This window comes from Nomascus leucogenys, chromosome 3, assembly GCF_006542625.1.
Source record: "Nomascus leucogenys isolate Asia chromosome 3, Asia_NLE_v1, whole genome shotgun sequence".
NCBI lineage: Eukaryota > Metazoa > Chordata > Mammalia > Primates > Hylobatidae > Nomascus > Nomascus leucogenys.
Genome location: NC_044383.1, coordinates 1,389,078 through 1,406,680, shown reverse-complemented (window position 1 = coordinate 1,406,680; position 17,603 = coordinate 1,389,078). Strand labels below are relative to the sequence as shown.

At 58.8% G+C, this 17,603-nt stretch overlaps 1 protein-coding gene across 4 annotated transcripts in view; it reads right to left on the bottom strand.

The window, feature by feature from the left end:
- Positions 1-17,603, bottom strand: part of STK32C (serine/threonine kinase 32C) — a 101,902-nt gene that overhangs the window by 18,377 nt on the left and 65,922 nt on the right. For 3 of the 4 annotated variants that reach the window (XM_003275476.4, XM_030805072.1, XM_030805083.1), the window contains exons 3-4: positions 1,645-1,796; positions 431-604 (exon numbers count right to left, since the gene is read on the bottom strand). In XM_003275476.4, the coding sequence (XP_003275524.1) occupies positions 431-604; positions 1,645-1,796 (326 nt within the window). Of the gene's footprint in view, positions 1-430; positions 605-1,644; positions 1,858-17,603 lie in introns of all 4 variants that reach the window. The other variant, XM_030805090.1, reaches the window with a different exon arrangement.

The window sequence follows — 17,603 nt, the reverse complement described above, 5'->3', positions numbered from 1 at the left end:
TTATTTTCAGAACCATCACACCAGCTCTGCTTCCTAATTTCATCTGCTTTAAGCTAATGTTAAAATTAGTTTGGATTCCCTGGGACGTGGTGGATGGGCAAACGGGAGCCTTCGGTTAAACGGACCAGGTGAAGGCCACTTGCTGTGACCCGGCCTGGTGGTCTGGCCACCAGGGCTAACAGCCCTCCGTGCCCATTCTCAGCTGGGGATGCTGGGACGAGGTCCCCCTAGATGGACACCAGGCACACAGCTATGGGGCTGACCTGGTCAGCGCAAGTGCCACAGCTGGGGGCAGGCACTCAGGCAAGGGCGGGGCAGAGGAGCTGGACCCACCCCACGGGAGTGCGGACGCCCTGCCGGCAGCCTGACCTAAGGCCGCTTCCGCCCCACCCACCTCAGCAGGTACCTGCGCCGTCTGCCACGCACACACCTGTGGATGATGTGCTGGCCGCGCAGGTAGTCGAGAGCCAGCGCCATCTCGCAGATGTACAGCCTCACCGTGTCCTCGGAGAACTGCACGTTCTGCTGCAGGTGGTAGCGCAGGTCCCCGCCCAGAAGCAGGTCCACGACCATGAACATGTCCTCCTCATCCTGGAAGGAGTACCTGAGGGCACCAACGGAGGGCCTGTCGTGCACACAGCTGGGGAGCCGGTCATGGCTGCTCCCACAGCTGACACACTCCCCCTAAGGACCACAGCCCCAGCCCAGCATCAGCCACCAGGCATTCCCAGGAGGAGGGGCCTGCCCAAGGCACTGATTGCACCCCAGCCCAGAGCTGCTCTGAGCCCAGATCCTGGGGAAAGACACACCACCCTGTGCTGGAGGTGGCCCAGCTGGGGCCAGAGGCACCTGGGAGTGGCAAATGCAGAGCAGAGCTACAGTGCCAGCTCCGGGTGCTTCAGGCTACCTGGCCTCCTCTTCGGTAAAATGGGGATACAGACATCTGCCCCAGAGGGTTGTTAAAGAAAATGGGGCCGTGTAGGTACCACTCTTGACACAGTGTTAGGCAAAGAGCCGGCATTTAATAACCAGCATCCATGGTGGTGACAATGGCAGTGATGGTGGTGGTGGTGACGGTGGTGAGGATGGAGGGTGGTGGTGATAACAGTGATTGTGGTCGTGGTGGTGGTGATGGTGAGGATGACGGTAGTGAGGATGGAGGGTGGTGGTGATAACAGTGATTGTGGTCGTGGTGGTGGTGATGGTGACAATAATGATTGTGTTGATTATGGTGGTGACAGTGATGACAGTGATGATGGTTGCGGTGGTGATGGTGGTGGTGATGGCAATGATGGTGGTGATGGTGATGACAGTGGTGAGTTTTTCAGTCCATAAACTCTCCCCCACTGACTAGTGCCAGAGACTCCATGGGGGCACATCTCCACTGTAGGGAAGCCCTGGTCTTCCGGCAGGCTCAGAAGAGACGCCGCATTAACCAACCCCAGCATGCCATGGCCACCTGGACCCCTGCCAGCCCTGGGGCACAGGAAGGGGCACAGATGAGGAGGGGTAGAAAGGGCCTGTGGGTGGCAGGGGCATCTCTGAGGCACGAGGGCCAGGGAGCACCAAGGGCGGGAGAGGACAGCCGGTGCCTTCCCAGTTTCAGGGCAGCAAATCTTTCTAGCGAGGCCACGGCAGGCTCACCAGAGGTTCACCAGGAAGACGTGCTCGACCTCCTGCAGGATCTCCAGCTCCCGGAAGACGTTGCGGACCTCGTCGCGCTCGATGCACTGCTGCTTGTTCATGTACTTCATGGCGTACATCTTCTCCGTGTCCCGCTTCTGCACAATGCACACCTGGAGGGCACAGGGCTGTTCGGCAGGACGCCTGAGGACGCCTGGGGACACGTGGGGACACCTGGAAATGCATGGGGATGCCTGGGGACGCATCGTCAGGACACAAGGGGACACCTGGGGACGCGCCACAGCCCCCTGCCTCCTAGACGCGGCAGATGCATTCCTCTCTGCCACATATGGTAACATATTTGTTCTGGGGATTAAGATGTGGGTGTTTTGGAGGCCGTGATTCTGCCCCTAGAGGTTCCTGTACTGCTTAGCGTGTGGCCCTGGAGGCACCTGTCTCAGTCACATCCTGGCTCTGTGGCTGTTACTGAAGACCCCTCCCTGACACTCAGTCCCGCATTTCAAGTCTGCAGCAAGACACATCTGTGAACAGGCGCTACCTGCAAACAGACAGGGTCCAGCCTAAGAGCATCCAGGCGTGAGTTGGAGCCACGCAGTGGCTGGTTGTGCGGGGAGCGCCCCTCACCAGCCACGACCTGGGCATGGAGTTTCACCTTCCTAAACCCCAACATCCTTTTCCAGGGCTTGGAGCAGCCAGCCCAGAGGGGTACTGGGGAATGAATGTGAAAACCCACTGAGCACAGAGCCCTGTGCTCAGGAAGCCTCATCAATCACGGCTGCAGCTTCACCCTGGACGCGCATCACTCCACACTCAAGAGCCCGCCTCCCGTCTCAACCCCGTGAGGCCAAGCCCCTCACCCTGTCCTGCAAGGAGACACACAGAGCGGGCGTGGGGCTTGGGGGCCACGGCTGCCACCACAGCGGGACCCCTCCGGGGCACCAGTCCCCACATAGCACTTCAGGCACTGTACCCTCCGGGCATGGATCATCGGTGTCAACATTGACACCGCAAACACACGGCCAACTGCTTGGCAGTGAGGATGAGAGTGAGGCAATGGGCGAGAAGCATCAATGAGCGGGGGTGTCCCTTGTGGCCAAGGAATGTCAATCAGAATTGAGGATGGAATTAAGGCACAAAACTGTGAGCAGCAGAGCCAACCCGTCTCCCACTCAGGTTGGGAGAGACCTTCCCAGGACAGGTAATCCAGACCAGTTTCCAGGGCCTTCCACAACCTCTGCTCTTTGGTCCTCAAGGAGTTGGAGCCCAGCAGGGGGCCTGGAGGAAATGGATGATTCTGGATCTCAGGGTGGGCCACAGATGGCCCCGGCCTCCTGACTGCATGCCCTGGAAGCGTGGTGGCACACACCCGTAGTCCCAGCTACTCAGGAGACTGAGAAGGGAGGATTGCTTGAGGCTGAGAGGTTGAGGCTGCAGTGAGCCATGACTGTACCACTGCACTCAGCCCGGGTGACAGAGCGAGACCCTGTTTCTAGAAAAACAGTCAGATGATTAACAACCTTAATTCAATCTGCAACCTTCATTCCTCTCTGCCACGAATGGTAACATGTTTGTTCTGGGATTTGGACGTGGGTGTTTTGGAGGCCGTGATTCTGCCCCCAGAGGTTCCTGTACTGCTTAGCGTGTGGCCCTGGAGGAACCTGTCTCAGTCACATCCTGGCTCCGGGGCTGTTACTAGAGACCCCTCCCTGAGACTCAGTCCTTTTGTGAAGCAAAGCGGTGACCCTCCCTCCTCCAAGGGGCCACTGGGAGTCACACTGTGCACAGAGCACCGGGCTGGCCCAAACTAGGAAAGCGTGTCTGATGGTGCCACGCGGTGGCCTGGGTGGATCCGGCTGCAGCACTGTGGCGCGGGAGACAGTGGCTTGGCCTGGCACCATGGGCTCTAAGTGTGGCCTCTCCAGGAAGCTGGCACCAGGCATGGCCTCAGCACCTCCCTGCCCGCTGGGAAGGGAAAGCTGAGCCTGGAGGGACAGGAAGAGCCTTGTGTTGGGGGCTGCCCCGAGGCACGTGTGCTGATGGGGGCTCCTCAACACGCGGCCACACCCGCCGAGGAGCGGGAGCAGCTGCAGGCAGCCCGAGAAGAACAGACAGACTGAGCTTGAACGAGGCCACCTTGGGAGGGCGGGGCTGGGCGGGATTTCTCCTGAACTTCCTGCATTTCCTATGACCATTTTTTAAATTGTTATTTTGAAAGCCAGTTGAGGGTTTCAGAATGACAGTGAGCGTAAGCTGCAGCAGCCCCCGGCTGCCCACTTCAGTTCCGAGGACCCCTCCTGCCGCTTCCCACTGCCAACAGGGCAGAGTCGCGTGGCTCAGCAGCACGGCCTTCCTGCCACACACACGGCCACAGGAGGCAGAGGAGTCCCGTGCTCTGGACGGAAGCCCCAGCCTCACTGCACAGGCGCAGAAGGAACAGTGCTCTCCTGCACCAGCCCCAGCACCCGCGGCCTCCTGCAGACGGCCACTGCATGCTCAAGGCGGCGACTGCAAGTCTGGAAACTGCTCCAGAAAGGCTGTTTCTTGCCCTGGGGCTGGGACCAGACAGGCTGTGAGACAAATAGGGTGGAAATTCCAGCCCCCACCCTCTGCCCCTCAGGAGCCTGGCTTGGGGCCACTGGCTGGGGCCAGGGCTCTTGCTGCTCGCGGGGGTAGCTAGCAGGGGGCTGCAGAGCCCACCTCTGCCTGGAACGGCACCAGCACCCGCAGCCCAAGGCTGTCTTCAGCCGGTCCCAAGCCTCAGGCTTTCTGTCCCTTGTGCACCGCCCAAGAAAGCTGCCTGCACAGGCGACCCGACCCTCCCCAGGCTACCTCTGTCCCCCCTGCTCACGATGCAGCTCAGCTCTTACAGGGAATCTCTGGAAGAACACGCCTTCCCTTGGGGTGCTCAACCCCCACAGCCCACTCACCAGGGGACAGGGCACCTGGGCTTCCCGTGCCCTCTGGGCCCAGTCACAGGTGCAGCGGACACTGACCGGGTGTCTACTCCAGACAGGACCTCGCCCTCCTGCCAGACAGGCTCACCCAGGACCACCCACTTTCCCAAGCATGTGGCCTGGGCTCCACCTGGGACCAGTCCCTTGGCCCTGTGACCCAAGCCTGTTCTCCCCGTCACACACATCCCATCACCCACAGCCAGAGAGCAGGGACAGAAGAGCCGCCTTGAGTCAGGGCCTGGCCTCGCACACCCACGGCTCCGTTGTCCACCAGAACAAAGCAGCAGATCCACTTCCCTCCAGCCTGTTACCCCACGTGGGAAACAAACTGCCCTGGACAGTGGAGCCATCGGCCACAGTCCAAGCCCCTGGCCTGGCCCTGTGGGAGGAGCTGCCCCGAGGAGCAGGGGAGGCAGAGGGTTACACCCAGATCTCCCGAGTCTTTGGGCTGTGTGTCCTGGAACGTTCTCAGCTCAACTGCAGTTCAAGAAAAGCTTGTAAGTCTTCCTATGTGCCAGCCCCATGCGAGGTACTGGCACTGCAAGATGAGTTGCCATGGTTGATCCCTGGAGACCCTGGGGGAAATGCCTCGAACTCCTGCAGCAGGCCCGAGTGTGTCTCCAAAAGAGACAGCCACCAGGAGCCTCGGCATGTGGCCTTATTGGGAATAAAGGTCTTTGAAGATGTAATTAAGTTGAGGATCTGGAGGTCCTGAATTGGGATGGGCCCTAAAGCCAATGATAGACGTCCTGATAAAAGACAGAAAAGAGAAGATGACGCAGGCATGGGGACAAGGGAGTGTGAAGGTGGAGCAGAGGCAGCAATGTGAAGATGCCAGCCTGGGAATGGAGTGACGTGGCGGCAAGCTGAGGACGCCACAAGTGGCCAGCAGCCACCAGACGCCAGGAGAAGGCACAGCGGGTCCTCCCACGGAGCCACCCAGAGGACCCACCCTGCCAGGTCTCAGGCTTCCCATCTCCAGGACTGCAAGAGAAACTTCTGTTGTTTGCAGACACCGAGCTACGGAACTTGGTTCTGGTGGGAAACTCGCTTTCTCCGCGCCTCCTGTGTCTACGCGTCCCTGATAATACCCTGCAGGCTTTGAGCACCCGCAGCCACGCCTGCAGGCAGCAGCCTCAACTGGGCTCACGCTGCGCCCTCACCCGAGCACCTGCCAACCCAGCAGCCCGCTTCCCCTAATCTCCTTCACCATTTTCTGACCCAGGCCAGCAGGTGGGGAGCCTGGCCCCGCCCCTTATTACTAGGACCCGCCCTCCGAGGCCTGGACCGTCAGGCACGTTCAAGGTGGTTTGGGGTGGTGTGGGGCTTTCCGCTGAAATGGATTTGATTAAGTCAATCACATCAAAGTGCTCTTAGGTGAAGACAACAGAGAAGAGGGTGGGTCCAGCAGGCTCCCTCGAGCCCCTGATGCAGGAGGCTCCAATGAGCGGTGGTGTAAAGCCCTGGGGTTGGTGCAGTCTCTCTGTCTGGAGGGACCTCAGCACCCGAGATCACGCAGAGCAGTGTTTACAAAAAAGACTGGAAACCGGCGGCCCTTTATGACCAGGCCTGGGGGGCTGAGGGCAGGCAGGTCTGACTCATAAGGCTTCCTCCAGGACACTGGTCCCTGCTTTCCCGGCTGCTTCCTCCAATCATCGACTTAAGCCCAATGGAGTTTGAGGTCTCACCACAAACAGGAACAAGCCAACCCTGGGCTCGGGAGCCCTGGGCGTTCCCTATGAAACGCCACTGACGGGGAGGCCACAGAGCCACCTGGAACAGGCCGGTACCTGCAGCCATGTGACTGCCATTTCAACCAAATGCTGTTTATGCATTTTGCGGATTTAAGTGATTCACCCAAGCTCTTTCTCTTTCCAAGTAATTTTTGTTCCCTAGAAGCAAATGCCTGACCACAAGTACCTAAGGCCTCTAAACGGTATAATAAAACTACCTCCTAATCCTTCCTGGGGGAGCTTCTGATGTCCCAAGGAGAAGCAGAGCCTGGGGACGTGGGGACAGCAAGGCAGGACAGGGCAGGGCAGGCTCCCTCCCAGGGATCAATGCCGGGCACCACAAAAACGGGAGAGTCAGTGCCCAGGACAGGGCTGGAGGTGTCCGCAGCAGCTGAATAAGGTACAGCCCCGTATGGGGCCTTTGGGGAGGGCACTGGAGGCAGAGGGGTCCCCCAGGCAGAACCAGGCTCCCACGCACTCCAGAAGCAGTTCCACCTCCCACTCTCCTCCTTCCCTCCTGAGACCCCCCCTGAAGCTGTTCTCTTGACGTCCCTGAGAAGCCTTGTCCCACAGGCCACTTGTCCCAGGCCCCTCTCCCTGGATGGGGCTCAGGATTCTAATGCGGTGAGTGGGAAGCAGTTTTGGGGTTTCAGTTTTCCCCCGATGCTTAGTGGCTGCTTCCTAGGCCATGGCTGATAAAGTTAAGATGCCTCACGACGTCATAAACCTCTTGGGAAGAGGTGGACACTGGCAGGCTCACGGAGGGGCCAGGGCGGCAGCTGGAGGGGCCATGCTGCGACAGCACCACCTGGCACTGAGGCTCCTGTTCCATCCGCTGCAGATGGCGGGGCGGGGGGTCTTTGTCCCAAGAGGCTGGGAACCCCCCGTGCCCTATGGCTGTCAGGTGTTGGTGGCCAGGCAGGGGCACTCAGCCCACTGGCTTGCTGGGGGACGGAGCTACCTCCCAGGCCCACAAGCACAGGGGCGCTTGTGCTCCCGCCTAAAGCCCTCGTTTAGTCAGAACATCGCCGTGGGGCTAAGGCACGCGGTTGCTGCGACTGCAGGACGGCCCCTTCGGCAACAGCTGCCACCCCTCAGCTGCTTCATGCTGGCTGGACCTTACTGGGCCTGGAAGAGCAGATGGACTGGGGCGCCGTCTGAGTCCTCGCCGCTGTGGAACCACTGTGGACAAACTGTTTTCTGGTGCTTGCACACAAGCGATCATTCTGATGAGGTCTGGGATTCTTGGCTATCTTCAAACGGAGCTTGGAGATGCTGCTTCTGAGTGGCTGAGAACCTGTGGCCTCGTGGACTCTCCCACTTGGGGATGACCAAGGCTCTTAACACCTTGCCTGGCTACTCCCAGCTCTCCTCGCCGTGGGAGTTAGGACCTGTGCGCAGGATATGCGTAGTCCACAATCTATCTTGAGGGCCACCCTCCATGCTGCCCGAGCTTGACAGACGCTTCCAGGGGAGCTCTGCCAGCTGTTTCTCCCTTGCATTCTCCTGATACTTCCCGATACATCCCCGAGTCCTGGGCGGCACCTCCACGTCCCTTCCTCATCTGCCACATTCCCATGCCTTGCCGCGGTCCCCTCTGAAACAGAGGGGTTCCTCCAGCAGGTTTGCTCACTTCGCTTTTTCTGCCATGCCCTGCTGCTAGGTGAGGTCTCTATGAATTCTTGGGGGGACTCTGGGTGCTCCTTCACTCACAGAGCTTTCTCTCGCCTGTTTCCACAGAGCTGTGAGCCTGAAGGGTTTCACCCTCCACACCCTGCACCCTGTGCTCTATATGGCCCCTTCTGAGCTTCTGGCCCCTTCATGCCATGGCTCTCCCCCATCTGCTTGGGGAGTGGTGGGAGGCTGGGGCAGGTGTGGCTGCCATCCATTCCTGTCAGTCAGGGACCACCTCTTCTTGCATCTCTGGCTGCCTCAAGCCTGTGGCTCTCGTGAGGTGCTGTGGGGGCCTGGGGGGCTGGAGGTCAGGTAAAGACAGGAAGTCGGTGTTGTTCAAAGCCATGCACATGGGCTAATTTCTTACAGCAGCTGTCGGACACTTGTGCAGTATGCCCACCAGGGTGGGTGGGAAGCTCGTGTGGCACGCCCACCAGGGCAAGTGATGCAGCTGTGAAGGGGCCTAGGGCAGGGATACACATTGTACAGGGGGCACCGGACACACGGTTGGGGGAGAAAGCAAGGTGAAGCTGTGACTAGTGTGAGCGGTGTGACCAGTGTGAACTGTGAGTGATATGAACTGTGTGAGTCATGATTGATATGAACCATGTGAGTGGTGTGAGCTGTGTGACTGGTATGAACTGTATGAGTGTGAGTGGTGTGAGCTGTGAGCAGTGTGAACTGTGAGTGGTATGAACTGTGTGAGTCATGTGATTGATATGAACCATGTGAGTGGTGTGAGCTGTGACTGGTATGAACCGTGTGATGTGAGTGGTGTGAGCTGTGTGAGTGGTGTCAGCTGTGTGAGTGGTGTGAGCTGTGTGAGTGGTGTGCCACCCTTGATGCCAGAAGCAGGTTAAACAGATATATTAAAAGAAATCAGGCCAGGCACGGTGGCTTACACCTGTAATCCCAATACTTTGAGAGGCAGAGGCGGGCAGATCACAAGGTCAGGAGTCCAGACCATCCTGGCCAACATGGTAAAACCTCGTCTCTACTAAAATACAAAAAATTAGCTGGGTGTGGTGGCAGGTGCCTGTAATCCCAGCTACTCAGGAGGCTGGGGCAGGGGAATCTCTTGAACCCGGGAGGCGGAGGTTGCAGTAAGCCAAGATTGCACTACTGCACTCCAGCCTGGCAACAGAGCAAGACTCCATCTCAAAAAAAAAAAAAAAAAAAAGGAAAGATATCAATTAATCAATGGAAATATGAACCAAAATCTTTTTTACAAGGGATATTTCTAGAAGGAAGGAGAAGGCAGGAGGAAGGGACAGTGTCAGGGCCTCCAGGTGACGTGGGCAGCAGATGGGATGCTCAGGACACTGAGCCACCTGGGCCCTCAGCAAGTAAACAGCAAGGACAGGGCCCACAGAGTGACCGGCAGTCATGGGCCCACCTCACTGCACAGACTCATCCAGATCCCAATTCAGAGAAACCATCAGGAGACACTCACAGACACTGGGAGAACGCAAGCCTGGCGCAGTGTGACGGGATCGTAAAGACCATTGTTTCAGGTGTGGAAAAATACCGTGGTGGTGGCTACGAAGAGAGTCCTCATCTTTAAAGATACACACTAAACTATCGACGGATAAAATGACACACTCTCTGGAATTCACGTCGGATACCGAGGGCACGGCGGGAGGCGGGCGAAGGTTGTGGCTGTAACAGGATTGGTGCTGTGTCGGTCCCTGGCGAGGCCGGACCCGGGTGCTTGTGGGGGGTCACTGTGCTCCTCTCTATACCATGTGAGTTGCACCTTCTAAAAACTAGAAAAAGAGAAGAGTTGAGGCAATGCTTCCGTGGCCCCAAAGCCCATGCAGGCACCTCAGTCAGCAGCACAGAAAGGACCCCTGGCCCCTTCCCCAGGTGGCAGAGCCTGTGGACGGCCTGGTCAGCGGAGGGACGTGGTCAGTGCTGGGACCTGGGCTCTGGGCCCACGGGGAGGCCCGACTGCCCCGGAAATGGCCAACAATGTCCCCATGGTCCTGCATGCCACAACCTGTCATGAGGTTCACACAAGGGGGTGACCCGACAGGGTGGCCAAGGGCTCCCGGTCCAGATGAGGAAGCTGAGGCTGGGTGGCAGGTGGCAGCCCCACCGTGCACGGGCCCCACACACACTGGGCAGCTGTGTCTGCCACGTGTGGGCCCAGCGCGGTGGTGAAGAAGCTTCCTTCTTACTCGCGGGCTCGCTGCAGGACAGCCGGGGAGGCAGCCCGGGAGGGGGTGCCTATGACGTATTTGACACTGACCTGAGGCAGCAGGACAAGTTTAACTTTCCACACCAGAACGGCTCAGTCACCCTCAACGTGGTTTCCAGTACTATCCCCCACCCGCCCCAGCAGCTCCAGCCAGCAGCCAGAGATAGAAACTTAGAGGCGTGTCTCCCACCTAACAGAGGCTTCCTTTCCCGGGCCATTCAGACATGTGCCTGCCAGCTTACGTGTCAATCACGGTGTGACCCTCGACCTGGTGCCTGGGGTTCACCCACAAGCAGAGCTCCCATGGACCCGACGAACGTGTTGGCCCCAGGGTCCCCGCACTCCCTGCTTGTGTCCCCGACCTTCAAGTGCTTGTGGGCACCAGGCCTGCCGTGCACCCGCCAAGTCTGTAAAGTACTAGATCTTCAGCTTCCACGTTGTGGTTGTATCATTCCGCCCCTAACGGTGAGGCCGGCCCTCAGGGACCCACACAGGTGGATGGACCCCTTGCTCTCTGGCCACAGCCTCCCGGCTGCTGAGACCGGAGCTGCCAGCTGGGTGGGCAGTTTCATTTTAAATGCCCACTCCTGCCCCCAGGCTCCCACTCCCCGGGCTGTGCTCCCTGGGCTCACAGGCTGGGCCCCTCTGCCCTCCACTGGCACTTGCTCCTCCCAAGCCAGGCGACCTGACCGGAGGCCGGTAGGGCCACCTCTCTGGCCTCAGCTTCCTTGCAGCTCCAAGGCAAAGGCAAGGACCATGCACACGCCTGTCGAGGGAAGAAAACGAGAAAATGGATATGAAAGTTCTCCTCCTGAATCAGTCATGACGGAAACAGCTATTTTAAGGCATAAAGGTGCAGCCTGGGTAACCCAGAGAGATGGGCCTGGCAAATTCCCACCGTGTTTTGGCCCATTTAGGAGCACGTGGTAACCGCTCCTTCCTAAGCAGACTCTGCACCGAGGCCCCCACGCAGGGTTTCTTTGGTCCTGCAGTGCTGGCGGAGGTGAATCCAAAGCAGGGGCCGAGGCACAGAGGAACCTGAGTGTGCCGGCGGGGCTGGCCCGGTGCAGCTCCACCCCTCTGCCCCTAGAGCCTGGAGCCGAACCAGCCCTGGCAGAATCAGCTTCCCCACGGCAGGGAGGGCAGGACCCCTTTCCCGACCATTTAGGAGCCTCCAGCTGCTGTGTACACAGGGCTCCTCCGGGTTCTCTCATCAGCACTGCCATCCCCCTCCCAACTCTGGCCTGGTGGGAGGGTTGTCTGTTTAACCCTCAGCATCTCTGTCTCCCTCCAAAGCCACTGTGGTCAGACCCAGCACAGCCTGTGGCCCCCGAGACTCTCCAGCCTTGACCTTCCCAGAGAAAAGGCAGCTGCTAAGCTGGGCCCCTCAGCATGGCAGGCAAGTGGACCAGGCCTGGGGAACTGCCAGCAGCCCTGGCGGGGGGGCTTCCTCCCACCATCTGGCCAGGTCATGGGGCAGCCTCCTTGGGACTGAGGCAGCTTCTACTGAGGACTGTGGTGCAGCAGCTGCTCTCGGAGGCCCCCACGGGAAGCCAGACAGCAGGCCCAAGAGATCCACACGATTCAGGAGATGCCCCTCGCTTTAAAATGTAGGTTTTATTATCACACAGGTGGGTGAGATCAGGAGACGCCTGCCATTGATGAGACCGTTCGTTACAGTTCCCAACAGGAGGAGGGGCATGCCACACCGTGGGGCCACGCAGGGGAAGACAAGGGTCTCGGAGGCAGGCGACGTGAAGGGGAAACACGGGCAGAGCCTTAGCGGAGGCTTCCTCGGGAAAGGTGGGGAAAGCGGGTGAGCAGGTTTGAGACTGGCCTGTGGGAATACTGGCCTGCCCTGGTTGCCTGGGGTCAGGCCCTGAGGTGACTCATGCAGGGAATGTGGGCTCAAGCCTGGGACAGCACAGAGGAGATGGCTGGGGGTGAGCTGGGGGTTGCATTTGAAAGGTAACCAAAGGCAAGTGTTTCTGATCTCTAGGAAGTGGCTGGCCCAGGAGGGGCAGTCTCTCCAGGGTCAGCAAGGCCCTGACATTAAAGCATTGGAAATACACAGTTCATACACGTGCAATGCATGCACACACACATACCACATACACACATGCACACACACAGGCATGCACACACATGCAACACACAGACATGCAGGCACACACACGGAGGAGAGGGCATGCTGGGTGGACACTTGGGCAGAGACCAGGCTGCAGTGCCGGGGTGACTGTCCAGCCCTGTCTGGGCCCCCCAGTGCTCCTGAAACCCTTGCCCTGGGCCAGGCGGGACATGTGGCGCCAAGCACTCCCCATGAGAGGTCCAAGGGAGGAAGATCGCACTGCACTTAACCATTTAAACCCCAAAGCCAGACAGGGTCTGCAGTGGCCAGTACTGCACTCCACAATCCTGAGAGCCACAGGCCAAAACCCTCAGGATGCTGGTGGGCATTTTATAGATGGTGTGAGGGCTCAGGACAAGAGCACTGTGTGCGCTGAGCCTCCCCACAGCCTGTCCTGGGGCCCTTGGTCCAGCTGGCAGATTCCTTTGGTCCCCACAGGAGGACAGGTCAGCTCAGCCCAGTAAACATTCTCGGGACCCAGCACCAGCATATGGTCCTCCCCAAGCCGGGGGAGCCCATCTCACACAAACAATCACAGAATCACAGCAAAGTCAGCAAAAACCCAAACAAAGCCTGTATCAAACCATCTTAGTCCCAATTAATGGAGTCCAGAAATGCCATTGCTCCAAGGTCCCCGGGGCACCGCACACTCCCTGCCAGATGGGGGCTGCTCCATGCCACACCTTTGGCCGCTGCAGAGGGCTCCTACTGCCCTGAGCGGGGTGGCCAGGCAGCAGGCTGGGGAGGAAACCAGAGGCTGTGCTGCTGGAAAGTGAGAAGCATCTGGGAGAAACCCAGGCCCAGCCGCCCGCAGTGACTGCAGCAGCCCCTGCCCCGGGAGCCTGGCAGCAGGCCAGCAGATGCTGCTGGACATCATCAACTTTTAGCGGCCACCGATGGCTCCCTTTCAGCCAGGCTTCCCGGACACTAGGGGGCTGTCGTGTGAGGGGTCACCCACGGCACCTAGACCCGGGTTCCCCAGATCCCAAGCCCAGGATCCAGGCCTGGACATCTCAGGAGCAGGGTCTGGACAGTGAGGACAGGGACGTATCACTCGCCATGGGAACACACGTCACAGATAAGCAACCCCCAGCACACCCAGCTTCCAATCGGCGTCAGCGTCCGCTGGCTGTGAACGTGAGGAAGAAACGGAGCTGCCTACCAGGCAGAGGTCACCCAGGCTGCCTTCCGGTGGAGCTGCCATCCTGGTGGCCTGGAGAGCATGAGGCCCTCCCAAAACAAGCCCCCCAGGGAAGCCCCCCCCCAGGGCAGAGCCTGGGCTATAGGCAGTGCTGACTCGAGCCGCCCGGGTGGTGGCCTGGGACCCGTGACTCCAAGCTGGCAATTGAGTTTCATCCCAGAACCCAGACACCTCCAAGCTCTTCTCAGCCAGTGCCGCTCTCCACCTGCAGCGAATCCCCCCAGTGGAGGTGAGGAACCCTCAGAACCAGCTCCCCCCAGCATGGACTCAGAGGCCACAGGCTCAGCCACGGTGTCACAGTCACACATGGCAGGGTGGTCCTGCAGCAGCCGCTGGTGGGTTGCCATAGCGACCACAGGCACTGTCTTCTCGCTGAGACGGCACAGGGGGCCCAGGTAAGGTGGAATCCAGGGGCCATGTACACACGCCCTGCACGGGGGCATGGAGCTGGGGAGCCCGGCCAGGCCGCCCTTCTTCACCCACAAACATGCTCATCCTCTTCTTGCCTCTCTGTTGGGCCCATCTGAGATGTGGGGTCACTGCAAGGACAGGCCATTCCTCGAGGTGGGTAGGGGTTGTGGAGAAGGCCTTTTGACCCCAGTTTTCTTAGTTCTTTCCCCACAGCCTGGGAAACGTGGATGCCGAGCGCCTGTGCTTCTCTCTCTCTCTCACGGACAGGGGGATGGCCTGGGGTGAGGGGTGCACAGGGCAGGGCGAGGAGCCCAGCCAGCCAGGGGGGTTAGAAAGGAGAGGGCAGAGACCCACTCAGGGTTAAGGGGCGGGGCTGCACCCAACTGTGCCCACTGCCCAACAGCCAGCCGTGCCACCGAGAAATCCATCTGGGCAAGGGGCTCTCGAATCCCCAAAGGGGCACCACACCCCTAGAGACACGCCTCTGCCTCCTGATAGCTGTGCCCATCAGACACCGTCAAGCTGGCGTCCTGGTGCTCCCTGCAGCATTCTGGCCGAGTGGAAACCCCGCCTCTGCCCCTATAGAAGTCAACGGGAACACATGATCCCCCAGCACTTAGCACCTCACACCCCAAACACTCCTAGTTAAGTGAGGGCCTGGCTGTTATTCCCAGGAGCACCAGCCACAGCTTGGCAAAGCCAAACCCGACCCTCCACCCACACCTGCTGCCCAGGCTAGGTGCAAGAGCCACACGCCCAGCCCACCCAACTCCTCCATCCAGAAGCACAGCCGTGGCTCCAGAGGACGCCGACCGCCGCTTTGACAACTGCGGGAAGGCAGGGCTCAGGGCCACGCGGGGGCTCAGGGACAAGGTCGACAATTTAACACTGGGAAAAGTTAGAAAATAAAGACTGTCAGTCACAGTAGCAAAAAGTTACACCCAACAACATGACATATAATAACCATAGGAACAACGTATCATAAACAGAGCAAAATGTGAAGAATCAATATGAAAAAGCAGACGCCTATTTGGGTAAAAGGCACTAGACCCCTAGATGGGCAAGATCTCAACTTTGCCCTCAATCTGAAAATGTAATTCCCACCCAAATCCCAGTGGGGTTACTTTCGACCTTGACAAGACGTATTCAGAAGTCCATGTGGAAAAATAAACACGGAGGAAGAGCCGGTGTTTTGGGCAGAGTGTAGAAGAGGCTCCGGAATACTGCAGACTCGCTGGTCAGCACACCCTGCAGGGGACAGAGTGGGAAGCCCAGAGAGAGGCCTGCACCCTCGACGGGCTGTCCACAAGCAGTTCCAGACCTCAAGCCCGCCAATTTAAAAGTGCTGAATTCCAGCCACGAGCGGCGGCTCACACCTGTAATCCCAGCACTTTGGGAGGCTGAGGTGGGCAGATCTCTTGAGGTCATGAGTTTGAGACCAGCCTGGCGAACATAGCGAAACCCTGTCTCTACTAAAAATACAAAAAAAAAATTAGCTGAGTATGGTGGCACACGCCTGTAGTCCCAGCTACTCAGGAGGCTGAGGCACGAGAATTACTTGAACCTGGGAGGCGGAGGTCGCAGTGAGCTGAGATCACGCCTCTGCACTTTAGCCTGGGGGACACAGTGAGACCCCGACTCAAAAAAAAAAAAAATAGCTGAATTCCAGATGGACTCCATTCTCCCCAGAACAGAATGTTTCTTGCCCTGATTGTGAATGAGGCAGCGCTGGGTGCAGACCGCCTTCAAGCATGTATGGGGGCCAGGGTCTGGTGTCCTCTGAGAGGGACCACGAGCTGGGAGCTGCTGGGAGGGGGGCAGCTGAAGGCACCCAGGACACAGGACCAGTGGGGCAGGACCCGAGGTGGGGGAGTGCAGCAGGAGGACAGAAGGGCACAGGTAGTGAAGGGGCTCCGATGGCACCAGCAAACTCTGCGTTGTTGACTATTTGGAGCAGAAACCACTGGAAAACAGCACCTGAGGTTGGGGGGCTCTCTCCGAACTCCCCTCATCTGCCTAAAGACAGACCCTCTGAGAGGAACTGCCAGCGCAGCCCCCCTGCAGTTCCAGCGGCCCAGGAAAAGGGACCTCCCCCGGGGAGCGGGGCCAGGATCCACCCCCGCCTCAGGCTCGGTCACAAACCATCACAGCCCCCGTTGCTTCTCCGAGGGTAGTAGTCTCCCCAAAAGCTGTGTGCCCCTCCTGCTCCCCCTCCTCCCCCTTCTCCCAGCCTGCAGGTCAGCCCTCGGGGGCTGACACCCAACGCCCTGCACAAGTAACACTAATAATAAATTCGTATGCTTTTCCTCCTGCCCCCATGCCTACTGTCAGCACGTTTCTCAGACCCGGCTCTCAGCCTCAGGAGGCAGCCGGAGGGGCAGCTCCTCCATGGCATGTTTGGTTTGGGAAACCTTGGCCCAAAGAACAGGAAAACGCTGTAGCCCCACCCAGGGGAACCACAGACCAGAAAGGTCAACGGCTTTTAAGAGATGCATGTCCAGAGATGGGGCCCACCTGACAGGCCAGAGGGGCCAGGGGACATGGGCTTGGGGTTCATGCCCAGCCCAACCTACACTGGTCTGCGCCCCCCCAGCCAAGCCTGGTCCCAGAGAGACCCTGGGGCAGCCACCTCCCCTCATCCCTGGGGCAGCTGCATCCAAGCAAACCACCCACCAGCTCACAGAAGGATGCAGGAATGGGGCTGCCCCCATCTGTGGATCCTGTGATCATGGCCCTCAGCCTGAGATAACCATAGCCTGAGGCTGGAATTCAATGTTCTGGATTCTGAACAAGCACAATTAGGCAGCGCAGGGAAGGCAGTGAGCCTCTCAGACACCACGGCCTTTGTAACCCCGGCTGGATGCTGAGGAGGCAGCAGGCTTCTAATCACACTGAACAGCCTGGGGGCGAGGCAGGGGCGGACGAGTCAATGCCAGGTAAGGGGGCGAGGCAGGGGCGGACGAGTCAATGCCGGGTAAGGGGGCGAGGCAGGGGGGACGAGTCAATGCGGGTAAGGGGGGGGGGCGGAGGGGGGGGGGCAGGGGTGGACAAGTCTATGCCAGGTAAGGGGGCAGGCAGGGGCGGAGGGCAGGCTGGACAAATGTCCATGGCAGGGAGAAACAGATTTTCTCCAAGTCTAGATTCCTCCCTGCTAAGTGGTTAGTCTGGGAATTAACTACGGTCACCACTTTCAGCTGGACAGAACTGGGGGGCACCATGTACTTCATGCCCCAGAGCTGCCTTCAAAACAGTGAAAATGGGGCTGGGCGCGGTGGCTCACGCCTGTAATCCCAGCACTTTGGGAGGCTGAGGCGGGTGGATCACGAGGTCAGGAGATCGAGACCATCCTGGCTAACATGGTGAAACCCCATCTCTACTAAAAAATACAAAAAATTAGCTGGGCGTGGTGGCGGATGCCTGTAATCCCAGCTACTCGGGAGGCTGAGGCAAGAGAATGGTGTGAACCCGGGAGGTGGAGCTTGCAGTGAGCCGAGATTGCGCCACTGCACTCCAGCCTGGGCGACAGAGTGAGACTCCGTCTCAAAAAAAAAAACAAAAAAAAACAAAAAAAAAAAACAGTGAAAATGGTAAGTTTTGTTATGTGTAATTCACTGTAATTTTTTAAAAATTGAAAACAAAAACAAAAGCCCAGGGCCAG